Source organism: Plasmodium vinckei (assembly GCF_900681995.1).
Source record: "Plasmodium vinckei vinckei genome assembly, chromosome: PVVCY_06".
In the NCBI taxonomy this organism is placed as follows: Eukaryota; Apicomplexa; class Aconoidasida; order Haemosporida; family Plasmodiidae; genus Plasmodium; species Plasmodium vinckei.
Genome location: NC_051298.1, coordinates 163,644 through 182,073, shown reverse-complemented (window position 1 = coordinate 182,073; position 18,430 = coordinate 163,644). Strand labels below are relative to the sequence as shown.

The window sequence follows — 18,430 nt, the reverse complement described above, 5'->3', positions numbered from 1 at the left end:
TATTTTTTTCCAAAATTTATATATTCATTGGTTTATATATAATTTTTTTTTTTTTTTTATTTCCTTAATTAAATGTAAAGAAAAAAATATAGTTACAAGAATAATGTTTTGCTAATTATATTTTATATCTATAGATATATATTATCTAATATTTTTTGTAATTTTATTTAAAATTACGTTATAAATTATTTACATATATTATACATTTTTAATAGTTTATATAACAAAATCTCCATATTTTTACAAGCCCTAAATATTTATTAAAATGCAATCTAAATTTTGGGCCCGGGGAGCAGATAATGACAGTGGTGACAATGTATCAGATTCTTCAGAAAATGAAGTTGACGTAAGAAAATTTAAATAAAAAAAATTTATTTATACATTATTTGAGAATACTAAATGTGAACATTTTTTATTCTCTAAAAATGGAATTGCATATTTACATGCGTGAGGGCACAGTGTGTTTTCACATTAATCGGTTTCATATATATTCATGCATATTTGGTCGTGAAATTGTAAAAAAAACATTTTCCATCATTATGTGTTACATTTATAGGAGAAGCCATTAGTTTCTGCACAAGCAGAAAGATGGGCAGTCATGGATAGTAGTAGCTCCGAAGAAGAAGAAAGAGTAATAAAAAGTTCTGAAGGAAAGAGATTACATTTTTATGAAACAATTGAAGATAATTTAAATGATAGTATGGAAAATGATGACTTCAATCAACTATTGAAAGAATATGAAAATTTATATAAATTTATGGCTAAAGATGGTTCTGATCGTATTCCTAATTTTGTAATAATCTATTTAGATAAGCTAACAAAATATGTTGATACTACATTTCAAAATAATGTAGAAAAAAAAGATTTAAGTAAAAATAAAGCACAAACTTTAAATAAGTTACGAGCTAAAATTAGAAAATGTAGTGAATTATATCAAAATAAATTAAATCAATACCATGAAAATCCAGATAAATTTAAAGAAGATTTAGAGAGACGTAAGAACGATGAAGACGATGATGATGACGAGGATGACGAAGAAGATGAAGAGGAGGAAGACGATGATGAAGAAGAAGAAGAAGATAAAAAAGATAAAAAGAATAAAGACGATGACGATGAAGAAGATGATGATGATTGGTCATATAGTGATGATGCAGAATATGCGTCAGATGAAGAAGATGATAAAACTAAGAAAGCTATGAGTAAATGGGGATTAAAAACAAGTGAAAAAGTAGAAAGTAAAAAAAAAGTTGCTAAAGTAAAAAAAAGTAAAAAAGAAGGAACAAAAAAAAAAGATGAAAAAGGTAGCCATCCAGATGATAATCAATCAGCTAAAAAAAAAACATATGCAGAATTATTAAATACAAAAAATTTATCGGAAGATGTTATAAGAAATCGAGTAAAATCTGTTATAGAAAAAAGAGGAAGAAAAGGTTTAGATAAACATGAACATATAAATATATTATCAAAGTTATGTGAAATAGCTAAAACAATAAGTACACAATCATATATAGAAGTATTAGAGCATTTAATAAATTTAGAGTTTGATGTTGTTTCAAGTGTTTATACATATATGTCATTTAATGTATGGAATAAAACATTTAAGTATATAGAACTTATTTTAGATTTGTTAATACAAAATGATCATTTTTATTTAGTTTCAATAAATATAACTGAAGAAATTGTAGAAGCAACAGATGAAACTAATGAAAAGGAAAAAATAATAAAATCGTGTAAAACATTAATTTCCTTTTTAGCCAAATTAGATGATGAATTATTAAAAGCATTGTTATATATAGATGTACAAACAGAAGAATATCGAAAAAGACTTGGAAAAACAGTTCATATGATATCTTTACTATATAAAGGATATAAATATGTAAAATATACAAAGAATTTACCTGACTTGGCAATATATATTTCGACTAGAATATTAGATCATTTATATTACAAACCTGAGTTACCTTTTAAACAAATTTGGGAATTTGTAAAACAGGGAAAAGGATCTGCTGAAAAGCAAGCTGAAGGAAAAGAAGGTGATAATCAAAAAAAAGAAGAAACTAATGAATCACCAGATGTTGATGAATCTCCTAAAGATGTTATTGAAAAATTTGTATGCGAAGTATTTGAACATGGAACAAAACAACAAAAGTTACGAGCATTATTACAATTATCTTATAATAAAAGTTTATATGATGAATTTTTAGAAGCACGTGAAATATTAAATGTTGGTAATGTACATGAATTAGCAATAAGTTCAGATGTTCAAACACAAATATTATATAATAGAAATTTAATACAATTAGGATTATGTGCATTTAGGCATGGAAGAATATATGAAGCTCATTGTTGTCTTGTTGAAATATGTTCACAAAATAAACATAGAGAATTAATTGCTCAAGGTATATCTACTTTAAAAAATCAAGAAAAAACAATAGAACAAGAAAGAACAGAAAAAAGAAGATTACTTTCTTTTCATATGCATATATCAATAGAATTAATTGAATGTGTTAATAATATTTGTGCTATGTTATTAGAAGTTCCAAATCTAGCTAAACATTCTTATGAATCTAAAAAAGATATTATATCAAGACAATTTCGTAGATTCTTAGATATTTATGATAAACAAATATTTAATAGTCCTCCAGAAAATAATAGAGAAATTATTATCTTAGCTACCAAATATTTACAAAAAGGAAACTGGAAAATGTGTTGTGAAAAAATTTTCAGTTTATCTATATGGCCAAAATTTACAGATAAAGAAAAAGTACAAGATATACTTAAAGAAAAAATTAAACAAGAAGCTATGCGTACATATATCTTCCGTTATATTTCAGTTTATGACTCTTTTTCAATTGATCAATTATGTGTTATGTTTGATTTACCCCAAAATACTGTTCATTCTATTTTAAGTAAAATGATGGTCAATCATGAAATACCAGCTTGCTGGAATGAAAGCAGTAAATATATACTCATAAACAAAGTAAACCCCACACCATTACAAACCATGGCCCTTAAATTGGCTGAAAATATTAATGAAGTTATGGAACAAAATGAGCTTGCATTGAACATGAAAAATCCAAAGTAAGTTTTGTTTTCCTATGTATATGTGAATACACATTGTGAATTAATTTTTCGTCTGTTCACTTTTTTTTTTTTTTTTTTTTTTCTAATTAAAATTTTATATTTTTTTACACCCTTTTCAGGTTCATGCTCATGCAAGAAAGAAAAACTCAGATGAAGGATGACAAGTCAAATTGGAACCACAAAAAGGGAGACGGAAAATATGGAAAAAATTACAATCGTAACAAAAATCAAAACTACAAAAAAAATTATAAGGATAAAAATATGAACAAAAATTTTGTGCAACATTAAATCTGGGAAAATGGATAAAGGACAAATGGTTAACCTAATATCAGTTTAAAAGACAAACATACATGTGCATGAAATTTTTATGACATTAAACATTTTTATCCATTTATTTATACACAATTTATATATTGTTTATATAAGTGATTTTTTTCTTCGTTTTTATACTTTTTTTTCATTTGCATAGTTTACCATATGATATGCAAATGCCTATATGAATATCTTCCATTTAATTAATTCTTTCATATATATCTATATTTTGAAAAAAAACTTTCGAAAAAACTACTTATAGTACCTTTATAAACATTAATATATATTATAAAAAAAATATAACCATACATGTTTTTCAACATGCATATACACACAAACAAACTTTATATATAGGAAAATATAAAATTGTATGGCATTTTTTCAGTATAACATATACCATTATTTTTTTTATTTATTTTCATCATATATGAATTGCCATAAAGGAGGAATAATTATAGATAGCTTCTTTATTTCAAGCCAGGTCATTACTATTAAGTAATTATTTTATTAAGCATTTATTTTATATCTACATTTTAAAATATTTATTTATGGGTAGTTTTCATAGTATTTTTTGAAATGAACTCTTAAATTGACTTATCTAGAAATTATTTATTTTTATTTGTAAGAATTATTTATTTTATTTAAGAACAATTATTTGCATTATTTATGCTTGCAAATAAAACGAGAGAAAAAATACGCCTCATACATGCGTACACTATATATAATATTACTCTTAGTGTTTTTTCATAAATTCTTATATTGTGTATCCATACAAATGTAATTATCATTATCTTGCTTTATAATAGTTTAAGCTATCACTGCATTTTAGTAATTATATTTATTTTTTACATTATTTGATATTTTTATAAATATTATGTACATGCTTGAAATAAAAAATGCAACATTATGATGAAATACTTTTCCCTCTATAAAACTCCACCATAATACAAACTACATAATAATTATGAGTATATGAAAACCTAATCACAGATATGTATGTATATATATAGAGAGAGTGAAATTTTGAGCATGTTCTTATTACTATCATAGATTATTTTGTTATACTTATTTTACCTTTTTTTATATGCTCTATATATCACATTTTGTTTTGTTCATTTTGATGAATAATTTTCGCTAGCTACAAAAAAAAAATTGTACACACATGACAAAAATATGAACATGTCATACTTAAAATATTTATTTTTTGGCTATCTAGCTATTTTATGGAAAATAAATTATGTACATAGCACAAGCTTTTCCAATTTAAAATGGGAATATGATTTTTATAGCATTGGAGATTTACATGGTGATAAGGACGCATTTATAAGAATATTATTAAATGAAAGTATAATTGATTTAGAAAATAATGTAATTCGAAATAATGTATTAACAGTTATAACTGGCGATGTGTTAGATCCAACATATGATGATATAGATATTATATTATTTATTAAGCATTACAATGAAAGTGGAAAAAGTTTAAATAGTAAAATAATATTACTTTTAGGTAATCATGAAGTAAGTAATTTATGTTTAAAATTCAAAAATCCTCAAGGAAACATAGACGATTATAGATATAGGAATGATATGTTTAGGAAAGGGGAAGAAATATATAACTATTTAATTGATAGTCCTTTTGTTGTAAATGTGAATAATATTACATTTTCACATGCAGGAGTGTTACCTTTTTACTCTACATATGGTATTGATTTTATAAATGAAGAAGGGAAAAAAGAAATCATAAATAATTGTGAATTATTAAATCAAAAAATGGAAAAGCATCAAGAACTATGTATTGCTTGTGAATATGGGCCCACATTAAATAGGTATTATTCTTATGTTAATAAAAATGCATTTTCAGATTCAAAGGTATGTTCTTCGTTATATAAGTCTTTGGGATTATTAAAATCTAGTAGGATGGTTATTGGGCACACTGTTCAGAAAAATAAACAGGTTAATAGTTATTGTCAAGATAAATTATTATTAGCAGATACAGGTATTAGTAAATGGAAAAATGGAGTAATATCTTATATTCAGCATTTTAAAGATGGGTCATATAAAGTAAAATATATAAAAAGATAAGACACATATGTCCATGTAAATAAATATCAAACATAACATTGTTAAATATAAATATTTATGAGGAATAAAGCCAAGATTATTTTAATCTTTCTTTGATATAACTTTAGCAATATACCGCGGATATTTCTTATTTTGTGGTAATTTCCCATTTGTGTATCCCCATAAAGAGACAAAAATAAATAAATAAATAAATAAATAAATAAATAAATATATATATATATATATATATATATATATATATATATATGTATAAAGATTTTTTCTATGCAATACTTTAATAATAATAATAATAGCAAAAATAATTATTATGAGAGCATAAAGATGGATTGTTAACATATTTTTTTTGAAAATATTATTCATTATTTGAAGGATATGCTACATTATGTGGAGAATGTATATGGATTTTTTTATTTCTATATTTCAAAAAGCTTTGCAGATATTTATTTTTTTTCCAATATATATTCGTTTATAAAAACAATATTTGTGGTAACTTTTTTTTTTAAGAACATATCATTTTGCTTTTTTAAAGTGATTTATTTTAGCTTTATTTCATTTAACTTTATTTAATTATTTTTTTATTTATTTTGAAAAAAAATATTTTTTCGCCATTTTTTGTTGTAAAAATTATGTATGGTATAAGAACTGCATTTCATGCATATTCATTAATTAAAATGTGTTACATAAAATAATGTTATTTTTTACAATGTATCCCATATATCATATACAACAGTTGAGAGTGATCAGTATACATTGTACAAATTAAAACATAAATTATGTATAAAGACAAAATATAAATAAGTTTTATTATTAAAAATGGTAAACATGTAAAAAAATCAGGTTAATTTCCATTTCATATATTATAATCTGAGAATTAATGTTATTATATGTATATGAAAAAAATGTTTTTTCAACCTACCAAGTTGATTTTTTTCATATAATCATATTAATTCGATATATATAATATCAGCAAATGGTTTATATATAAAGACTTTAATTAATGGTGAATTTAATTATTTTTTTTTTATATTATTTTCTTTAATTATTACAACCAATTTTGATATATTTTGAAAGTTGCATTTTTTCTTTATCTCAGTATATTTATTTTATATGGAAAATAAACACAAAATTATATAATATTGAATAATTTATAAAATGATATAATAACACCATTTTATATGCCGTATTATTTTTAATTTTTTTGATGGTTAGCTTGAATAAAAAATTTTATTTTTTTTTTTATTTTTTTCGAAAAAAAAAAATATTTACATAGGAATATGAAAAAAAAAAAAGTAAAATATATGTAATAAAATAATGGCTATTTTTATCAGTTTATTTGTTTAATTATTTTCATTTATATTTATTTATTTATTTTAATATATTTTATCATTTTTATATGAAAATAATAAATAAAAATAATGTGTAGATCAAGTGCTATTTGAGATATATATATGATTAGTATTAAAGTTTATAATTAAAAAAAATATTTTCAATTTAAACATAATCATATTTTTTTTAATTATATACTCGATAGGGATACATTAATTAAAAAAAACGAATATTATGATAATATATAATATGAAACATTTGTCAAAAAAAATACATATGAATAATAAATAATAAGTTTGTGTTATATAGTAAATAATATATATATATTTACATAAACGTACATAATATTTTGTTAAATAAAATTGGGAATTCCAATACATAATTTATATCATACATGAGCTCATAACAAGTATATTTCAAACTTTACGTTCGGGCTAATGTTGAAAGGTAGATATAACACTGGTGATATCAGCGATGACGATTATGTAAGGGAACAGGAAATCTCTTTAAATTCAAGAACGACACATGTCCGCTATGAATCGAGTAATATTGTTAAAGGAATTGACAATGATATTAAAAAAAAAATAGAAGAAGGAAAAATATATATGACTAATATAAGTCCTACAAAAAATGCAGAAATTGAAGAAGCATTTTTAAAAAGCTTATATAACTCTAAAAATGCTAATAATAAAAATAATGAAAAAAAAAATAAATCTCTAAATAAAGACAAGTTAAAAAATAAAAAAATAAATGAACATAATGAAGCACGTAAAAGCCAGACTATAAAAAATGATTTCCCTAAAAGGGAAGAACCAAAAGTCGAAGAAAATGCAAACAAAGGCTATATAGAAAATGTACAAAGTGCAGAGCGTGTTGAAAATTTACGAAATAGTGAGCGTGGTGAAAATATGGAAAAGAATAAGATGATAGAGGTATACGATTCAGAAACCCCTTCGGATTCTTATCCTGCACCCCAAAATAAAATTATAAATACAATTTTTAATAAAAAAAATATAGATACAATATTTGATATTAATTCATATTCGAATATGTTTGAAAGAGAAACAATTAAATATATAAAAGAAAAAGAACGTAAGCTACGAAAGAAAAGAGCCCATGCCAATTTAGAGGCATTAAGATTACAATATATACCAATAAGCAATGATAAATTTGCAACTATACCAATTAGTATAAGAGAAAATATATTAGCATTATTTGCATGTATAATAATAAAACATATTGATTCATTTGATGATCAAGACATACAAAAAGATATAGAACAATTATCTATAAAATTTTTAAAACAAATGTCTAATTTACTTCAAGTAGATCCATTAGCTTATCAATGTATTATAAAACCTTTTGAGCAACGAGAAATAATAATGGAAGTTACAGGAAATAAAAAAATATATCAACTATATGAAAAACCATTCGTTGATAATTTATTAAAAGAAATAAAAGAATTACAACCTGATATAAATCGTAGATTTAAAAATGTAGTCGATGAACTAACTAATGAAATGGACTTTTGGCAAAATGATGATTTAGTAGTAAATTCTTCTATTCCTTCGAAGCAATATAATAATATAATGGATGGGAATGAAGATATACGAAATTTTTATGGAAGCCATATGTTTGAAAATCGAACACATAGTGATTGTAATAGTGATTATTGTAGTAATGATAGTAATACAGATAATATGTTTTGTAAATATTATAATAACGATTCTGATTATTTAGTTGGAAGTTTTATAAAAAGAGAAATAGATGAATCTTATAGTGGTGAAGAAATTAATGACTATTTTTCACTACCAACAAATACTAATGAAAAAAATGATAACACAAATAACCATAAAAATGTTGATGATTATATTGCCAAAGAATATAATTCTAGTAATAAATATACTGAACCTATGAATAATATTAAACACCAAAAAAATAATTATTATGATAAAGTAAATCAGACTAATGAAGATACAGATGAACTTAGTTTTGATTTGAATAGTAAAAACACTTTTGATGATGATAACGAAAAATCAGATAGTTCATTTAATAACTATATGGTGGAAAATCACAAGAAAAACATGACTAGCCAAGTTGAAATACCAAGGCTTTATTCTTCAAGTAAAGAATCTAAACATTCCAAAGAAATAAAACCACCCACAAGCAGATGCAACTCGGCAAGCATACCTGATTCTGTGAAAGGAAGCGGCATTGTGGAGAACTATAATCGAGCAACCAGTAAAGGGTCAGAATATAATCGAGCAGATAGTAAGAGCTTCGGATATAAGCGAGCAACTAGCAAAGGGTCGGAATATAAAAACATAACCGATGAAAACAATTTGAATAAGAGTGATGATGATATTTGTTTTGGTGATCAAGAAAGAGACGATTTTTTATGGGATCAAAATGAAGAGATAACAAGTATAAATGAAAATATAATAGATAAAGACGATATAAGCAGTAATATAAAACAAGAAATATATAATAGTAATATAATAGATAATGATGATATTATAGGAATAAAAGAAAGAGAAGATAGTAATGTATTAAACATTCCAAAATTAAATACAAAACAATCTAATAGTAGTGTAGAAACAATAGGAGATTTATATGAAAATGATACAAACCATCAATCTAATTATGGGGTTCCAACAAAAGGGCCTGAAGCCAAATCTGTTATTTTACGAGATTTAATTACAACATATATTATGACTGGAAATCATAATGCAAGAATACAATTATATTTCCATAGGTTTGCAAAATGTTTAAAAATTAATGAATTATTAATTTTAAGGATTGAAGAAAATTTAGCTTCTGATTTAATAAATGCATTACAACCATCTACAAATGAATCTACAAAAAATAAACATATTCGAAGAATAAAAATAGCAGCAGCAGCATTAGGAGGTGGTGCATTAGTGGCTTTTACAGCGGGTTTAGCTGCTCCTGGTATTGTAGCGGGTCTAATTGCACTCGGTGCAGGAGGAAGTGGAGTTACGACATTTTTATCAACTGCAGGTGGATTAGCTTTTATTGTTTCACTATTTGGTGCAGGCGGTGCAGGTTTAACTGGGTATAAATATAGTAGAAGAATAGCAAATATAAAAATATTTGAGTTTCTTATGTTAAATGGAAATATATCTAAATCTTTAAGTGTAGCTGTATGTGTCAGTGGTGAAATTCAAACAGATGATGATATTACATTACCTTGGATAAATGCATTTCCAAGTCCCTATTGTGATTTATATGCATTGAAATGGGAAAACCATTTATTAAAAACATTAGGATCATTAATTGAAACAATGTTATCACAAGAATTTGCAATAACAGCTAGTAAAATATGGTTACAGTATACAATAGCTAGTACTTTGAGTGCTGCTTTAGCATGGCCATTAGCTTTAATAAAATATGCATCTAATTTAGATAATGTTTATTTAGTAATAAGAGAAAGAGCACAACAAGCTGGGCGAATATTAGCAGAGGCACTTAGTGATAGAAACACGGTTGGACAACGACCAGTTATATTAATTGGATATTCCGTTGGAGCTCGAGTTATATTTTATTGTTTAAAATATTTATATGCTAAAAAATTATACAACATTGTAAGTAATGCTATTTTTATAGGGCTACCTGCAACAACTAGTACAAGAATATGGAGCCAAATTCGTATGACTGTAACAAATCGAGTAGTTAATGTATATTCAAAAAATGATTGGTTATTGGGATTTTTATATAGATATATGGAATGGAAACTAAATGTCGCAGGTTTAATGCCTATCAATGATCCTGGTATTGAAAATTACGATGCAAGTGGGATTATACACAGCCATTTAGATTATAAAAGAAAATTGAAAGATATTTTTAGATTGATTAATTTTGATATGTAAAACTTGAGTTATGGGCATACATTTAAAATGCCTAACTAATTCGAGTGGAGTTACTGAATATATATTATGATTTTATGTATGTGTTTTAAATTTTTTGAAATATTCGATCAAAAATTTAAGACAAAAAAATAATTTTATATCTTATGTTTTCTTTTTTATATTTTTCTTTTTTTAAATAAAAAACCCGATATTATTTTGTATGCCAGTATTATTATGTTAACACTTATTATCATTATACATTGAAAAATGTATAATAACTTTTTTATTGTTTTTATAATTACCACTTTATTGCGGTTGTAGGAAACTATTTTTGATATTTTTATCAATCATTTATTATTTTTTATAACAAGTTAAGTAATTTAAAAAAAAAAAATAAAATAAAAAAAATGAAAAAAATGAGGCTAAATATTTGATTAATTAAAGCATATATACAAAATAAAGGGGGGGAGTGTGTATAGATGAGAATATGCATATTTACATACATAAGCATAATACATAAATAAATAAATGTGGGCGGATAATCATTGTTTCATTTTGAATATAGACAATAAAGGCATATATGTGTACATTTTAAAATAAAGTCAGTATATTAAAATCTGTGATGCCCTTATCTTCTCCTTGATCTTTGGCATTATTATTGTAATCATCATCTTTGTTATCAAAAATGCTTAAGATGTTGATTTCTGAATCATCCACGTCTTTATTATTTTTTTTCGGAGAAGAGTTATCTGTAAAAAGAGGAATTTAAATTTTACAATTAATTAAAAATGTGTGTTAAAATTGGGAATATATTATGAACGTACATATTATTTTTTTTTTTTTTTCATAAAATTACCTAAATCGCTAGCTGAGTCATAATAATTATGATGTGTCGAATGATCAATTTTTCCATGTTCATTTTCATATGCTTCCAAATCGATTTCTTTATTTTTTTTTAATGCTTGATCTATTCTATAGGGATTATTTTTTTTTTCTTTTTTATATTTATCTCGAATTTGTTTATCTGTAAAAGATGGTAATAATGCCCTAACCATCATTAAATCAACACCAAACATTTCAATAACTTCATAAAATTTATTAGTTTGTTGTTCTGACCATTTACATAATTTAGCTTTTTTATATGCATTATTATATTTCTCAATTTGGCATTTATTTAAATTTTCATTAACTTTATTTTTCGTTTTCATCAAAAAATTAAAATCATTATCATTATCATTCATTATTGTATTAGAATTATATGTACGCTTATCATCATAAGTAACTTCACCGCGTTCATTTATATTTAATTTTGTAGAATAATTTGGCATACATATGTTTAATAAACTAAGGATATCATCTTCATTTTCATTATTTCCTTTATCAGCATCTTCATCATCCCTTTCTTTATTAGTCAATCCATTTATGTCATTGTTTTCTTCCATTTGTTTATCCTGATCAGTGTTTAAATAATATCCATTATTATTTAGACAGAGTAAATTTAAATCATCATTGGGGTTTTGATCTGAATTAATTATATCTTCTAATGTATTATCTATTGTAAGTTCATTTGATTTTTTATTTTTTCGACGTTCTCTTTTTGATTTATTTTTCAAAACTAAATCCCATATTGTATCATTGTCTCCTAGAAACAAAAATGTGCATTTTATAAATAAATGTAAATTATTAATATCTAGAATTAGAAAAATAAAAAAAACCTTTTGACATGCATATGCAAAAGGAAACTATTTAAAACTTTATTTATACCATTTACATTATTCACAGATGATTTTTTTTTTTTCCGTTTTATTCTTTTTTTATCAACTAACTCTAAAAAATGAGATGCGTTATTAAAAAATTGTTTCCCTTTATGGCCACTAATTTCAATATCCTCCATTGCTCCAGGTACTCTATTCATATCCTAAAAGAAAGGAAATGGCAAATAGGATGAAATAAAAAGCGGTAAGGGTTAGGAAAGAGGAGGTGATACAAAGGTAATAATCATTTTACCGTGTCAAAATAGACAAGGTTTCCTGGCATTTTATTTTCTGGAACAACATGTTCAGGGAAATACATCATATTCTCTCCATTAGGAATATTGGTATTTCTATTATGGGGATAAAAATATGCTGGGTTGTTATTTTTATTATTATTATTATTGTCATTATTTATGTTTATATAATTCATTCTATTGTTATATTCCATATTCATTCCCATATTAATATCATTGTTTATTGTTTCATTTAAATTTATATATTGTGATTGGTTATGTTGTTTAGATGCATGTAAATGTACAGGAGGATTATTCATATTGGCATAACCTTGATTTGGATCATCTACTTCATATGAAATAGAATTATTTATTTTATTATGATTTTTTACATGATCATTTGAAAAAGAAGATGGGCCATGAGCCATTTTATTATTATTATTATTCATATTAACAGAACCTACTATTACATTATTTCCATTTCTGTTAGTATTTGGATTTATATATGTATTTGTAGAATTTGGTTGATAATAATTAGTATTATTAAAATTTTGATCAACTTTTATATCATTATTATTATCTTTTTCTCTTGCCATAGTATTAAAATAGTCATCATTTTTTATAATAACACCAGCATTATTAGGTGATCCACCTGATATTCCATTTGGTGTTCTTTCATTTTGATTCATATTATTAAGATAATTGTTGTTGTTATATCCATATATTTTATTTGGATTCCCTCCATTTTCCATTAAATATTTAATTGGTACTCCATTGTTTACAACATTTGGTGACCCATTTGTGTGTTGGTACATTACTTGATCATTTGGCATTACATTATTAAAATAGCTAGTATTGTTAAAATAATCTTTATTTGAATTTAAATAAGTTGAATGGTTTAGATTATCAGGCATGTTAGGATTAATTACAGACGAATTAATTCCCGCTTTTTGGATTTGTTCATTTGGTATATGTTGATGATCAGTGATATGATTCCCTAATTTTGTATTATCATGAATACCATTATTTATTACATGGTCATATTTTTTAATATCATCAGAAATTTGTATATTACTATCATTGGGTATAGAATTATTATTTCTGACTACTCCACTTGAATCAGTCATAAATTTATTAGCATAAGTATAATTTGAAAATTCATCATTATTTACTTCATCAGTAGGGGCAGAAATAACACCACTGTTAGTTGTATTATTAGTATTGTTTCTAGGGCTTATAGTAGTTGATGTATTATTTACAACATTTATATTTTGCTTATCGAGGTTACCATAAAAATTATAATTATTAATCATTGGATTATTTATTAATGGGTTTGAAACATCATAATTGTTCATATTCATGTACATAGCCATATTGCCATTATTATTATTCATTATATTTGCAGGATCATAATATCCTGAATTTGAATCAATAGGCATTCCATTATTTTCACCATTAACCATTGGTTTATTTTTATTTTTTTCCATTAATTTTTCTGCTTTTAACATTTGTTTCCTTCTTTTGTCATATTCTTTTAACATCATTTTTTCTTCCTTTAATTTTTTTTTCTCATCTTTCATCATTTTTTTTTTTAAAATATCATCTATGTTTGCTCCATTTTGAGGGTTGTTACCATTCATTACTTGATAATTATGCATAAGCATATTAGTTTGACTACCTGGTGGTCCACCAATATTTGCATTATCACCTTCGTACATTTCATTTGGTTCGTTTTGAAATTTATTAAATCCAAAATCACCATGTTCATGTCCTGGGAAATTTATTTTATTTGGCATTCCCGAATTTTCATTTACATTAGTATTATTAAGCCCGTTGTTTATGTAAACATTAGGATGCGTTTGCATCAATTTGTTATTATCTATTTGGTTTATCGGCATGTTGTGTTCTCCTTTTGCATTATTTATTATAGGCACATCAGGATTGATAGCCATATTATTTTTCATGGTATTCATTTGTGTAGTTGCATTTACTATATTATTTGGATTCATAGATATTTGATTTTGATCATACATATTATTTAACATAACATTTTGATTATTTTCTGTCATCATATTCTGAGTATTGTTATTAATAACAATATTTCTGTACATTTCAGAATTATTATTTATTGTGTTATTATTAATTTCATTATTATTATCATTAGGAAAAGGTAAGGGGTAATAACTGTTAGTATTATTTAAACCATCATTATGATATGGTAAAGAATTGTAATTTTGTTGATTAAATGAATTAGGATTTTTTAGCATATAGTTAGGATTATTCATTAATTGATTTGGATCATTAAAATTTTCATTTTTTTTTTTCTTATTTTTTTTTAAGGAATTTTTTTTACCTTTATCATCACCATTATCAGGCATCATATTCATATCATTGTTCATGTAACCCATTGGCATATTTTTATTCATATTTTCCATATAATTAAAATAATTCATATTATTATCACTTTGAGGAATATTTTGCATATTAGCCATATAATTCATATTATATGAACTAGCTTCATTTCCCATCATTACTTGGTTTTGATTAAACATCATTTTGTTATTATTATTGTTGTTATTGTTAAAGTTTGACATATTATTCATATCGTTATACATGAGATTGTTGTTGTTTGAAAAATGTTGACTCATCATATTATCTAAAGCTTTAATTCTTCCTTTAAATCCACTAACTTTTTGACCATTAATATAGTTTACTTGATTTTTATTATTTTTTGCTACAGCTGCATTGACAGTATTTGACAAATATTTATATCTATTTTTTTCTTCAGTAGATAATTGTTTCCATAATTTTGATACATAAGAATTTTGTTGAGCTAATGTTAAACCCATATCAATATTTTTTTCTTTATATTCTTTTCTTTTTTCTCTAGCAAATATACTAAAGGCAGTAAATTTTCTTTTTTTCTTTTTTTTTTGTAATAAGAAATTTTCTTCATTTATTTTTGAAGCTTTAACAGCCCATTCTTTCTTTTTTTCATCACTTAAACTATTCCAAATTTTAGCAACAGCAGATGTTTGTTCAGTTAAAGAGCTACCTAAAAATACTTTTTGATTTAACAATTCTTTCCGTTTTTCTCTAGCAAATAATGTAAAAGAAGTTATACCTCTTATCGTTTTTTTCTTTACTTCATTTTCATCACCTTTTTCATCTGTTTCATTATTTTTATTATCATCTTTATCATTTAAATTGTTATCTTTAAAATTGGGATTATTTTGCATATGTTGTGCATATTGCATATTGTTATAAAATCTTGGGAAGTTATTATCATTTGGAAACCCATTATTTTGAGGATTTGGAAAGCCTCTAAAATAATTAAATGAATTATTTATTTGTGGATTACCTATATTATTGTTCATAAAGGGATTCATATTTGTGCCTTTAGCAAAATTATTGAAATATGGATTCATATTAATCATCGAATTATTCATATTATTTTTTTTCATATTTGCTTCTTTATTTTTTTTATTTTTCTTTTTCTTTTTTCCATCCAATCCAACACCACCTTTTGTAACATTTTTAACATTCTTTCCAACGTTACATATTAAATTATTCGTTTCTTTTAAATCTTTACAATTATATAATTTTGGTAACAAATTTTTTAAGGACAGTTTATGAGATACTGCCTTATAATTTTTTAAAAATCTTTTATTTGTATAATTAAAAAGTTTACATATATCTTCATTTGAAACATTACTTTGACAATTAGGACTACTACTACTATTAACACATTTTGAAACATCTTTAAACAACCCAAGTTGTTTCATACTTTCTTCAAATAAATTAGTTTCTTCTGTATGTTTTAAATCATTTAATCTTTTTTTTAATTTTTTTAATTTTAATATAAGTTCATTTTTATCATATTTTAAATTGATTTCATCAAATATTTTTTTATATATTTCCTTTTCATTTGATAAGAAATATAAAAAAAAATCTTTTTCACTATAACTTATTTCGTTACACTTTTCTGTATTAATGATAGCATTCATAACATCATTAGTATTATATATAAAAAAAAATACTAATTGTTTATTATTAAGAATTAAATAATATACATTTTTTAAATAAATGAATATTGTATCTATATTCATGTTGCATATTATATTATTCTTATTTATATAATTAAATATTTTTTTTTTAAAGTATTTTTCAACATTTTTACATCTTTTTACAAAAATATTCGATTGTATTTCTTTTATTTTTTTATAAAAAAATTTATATTTTTCCTTTTCACTAATTTCTTTCTTAACATTTTCCCCTTCTTCATCTTCGTCATTTTTATCTTTATCATCTTCCCCATTATTATTATTATTTTCTTCATCTTCACCGTTTTCACCATTTTGTTCTCCTCCTCCTCCTCCGTAATTTTGATTATTATTTTGACCTTGATTGTTATTACTATTATTTTGTTCAGAATTATTTGAGTTCTCATTATTATTTATTTCCTTTTCTTTATCTCCCTCGCTTTCATTTTTCTCACTGCTATCTTGGCCACCATCATTATTTCGATTACTATTGTCTCGATATTCACAACTTTTACTAAATCGATTGATATTATCGATATTGTTAAAAGTTTTATATTCAGAGACAGAGTCTCCATCTTTTACAATTCTATAGTTTAATATTTCATTATGATTCCATTGTAAATTTTTCGGAGGCTGTTCATATATGGCTTTATCAAATGTGTCAAGATCATTTTTGCAAACATAGCTATGGCTGCTATTGTGCATAATAGTGGCCATTTTGTTCGCTTGTTTGTTATTATCAATGAAAATGCTTTTCGAATTTTGAATATGTTCGAAATTTTTTGTGGTAAGTAATTGGTTTTCTTTGCTTATATTGAAACTTACTATTGTTGTGTCCTTTTTTTTATTATTGTGATATTCATTTGGTGATAAGAATGGTTTGATTCCATCCCAAATTTGGGGAAATTCATTTTTTAAATTATGGTTTACTGTTAGGCCCCCTCCTATTACTGCTCTATCATATAATATATATGATGGTATTTCTTCATATTTATTTTGTTCTTTTAAATTTGTTGAACTTGATAAACATTTTATTTTTGTATAATTTGTGCTATGAATATTTTCAGTGAAATAATTTTGCTCATTAAATAATTCGAAGTTATTACAAAAATAATTGGAATTACTTATAATATCATAAATTATATTATCATCCCATTTCTGAGAATATGGCAATGTCTTATGATTATATAAGTTGGAATATTTGGATTGACTGGTGCATGTTTTCAAACTATTTTGTATAATATTATATTTTATTTTGTATAAATAATTATATTCCTTTATAATATATAATAATAAATAACTAAAACAAGTCCTTAAATGTTGATCTAAAATATAGTTATCTTCACATTTTTTAAATTGTAGCTTTTCAAAGGATCCCCCTTCTATTGCTACTTCCATGTTATTTTTTTTTTTTCCCCCTCTTTTATTTTATTTTATTTTTTCGTTATTTAAATTAAAATTACGAAAAAAATGATCATCCTTATATAAAAAAAAAATGCATATTAAATTATGCCTAAAAAAATGGAATTTCGTATTTTTAGTTCTACATATATATATATGTATGCCTACTATAATATGCTTTTAAATAAAAAGGCGGAAATTAAAAAAAATTAATTATATTTGGTACATTAAAAAAATGTATATTTATGTATATATATATATATATATAACACAATATTACACGCATATATGCATATATTATTTTTACCTTTATTAAATATTGAAAA

General features: G+C 23.9%; 4 protein-coding genes across 4 annotated transcripts; 3 read left to right on the top strand and 1 right to left on the bottom strand.

Annotated features, from left to right (window-relative positions):
• Nucleotides 1–265: 265 nt before the first annotated feature.
• Nucleotides 266–3,372, top strand: PVVCY_0600520 (eukaryotic translation initiation factor 3 subunit C, putative; the record flags this gene model as incomplete). The annotated part of the gene is made up of 3 exons (XM_008627195.1): nt 266–346; nt 557–3,081; nt 3,204–3,372. 3 exons carry the CDS (start codon nt 266–268, stop codon nt 3,370–3,372), a joined length of 2,775 nt encoding a protein of 924 aa, XP_008625417.1.
• A 1,197-nt stretch (nt 3,373–4,569) lies between these two features.
• PVVCY_0600510 (shewanella-like protein phosphatase 2, putative) lies at nt 4,570–5,478 on the top strand (the record flags this gene model as incomplete). The annotated part of the gene is made up of 1 exon (XM_008627194.1): nt 4,570–5,478. One exon carries the CDS (start codon nt 4,570–4,572, stop codon nt 5,476–5,478), a length of 909 nt encoding a protein of 302 aa, XP_008625416.1.
• Nucleotides 5,479–7,241: 1,763 nt separating this feature from the next.
• On the top strand, nt 7,242–10,694 carry PVVCY_0600500 (conserved protein, unknown function; the record flags this gene model as incomplete). The annotated part of the gene is made up of 1 exon (XM_008627193.2): nt 7,242–10,694. One exon carries the CDS (start codon nt 7,242–7,244, stop codon nt 10,692–10,694), a length of 3,453 nt encoding a protein of 1,150 aa, XP_008625415.2.
• Nucleotides 10,695–11,264: 570 nt separating this feature from the next.
• Nucleotides 11,265–18,101, bottom strand: PVVCY_0600490 (high mobility group protein B3, putative; the record flags this gene model as incomplete). The annotated part of the gene is made up of 4 exons (XM_008627192.1): nt 11,265–11,422; nt 11,530–12,315; nt 12,438–12,591; nt 12,681–18,101. 4 exons carry the CDS (start codon nt 18,099–18,101, stop codon nt 11,265–11,267), a joined length of 6,519 nt encoding a protein of 2,172 aa, XP_008625414.1.
• Nucleotides 18,102–18,430: the final 329 nt, after the last annotated feature.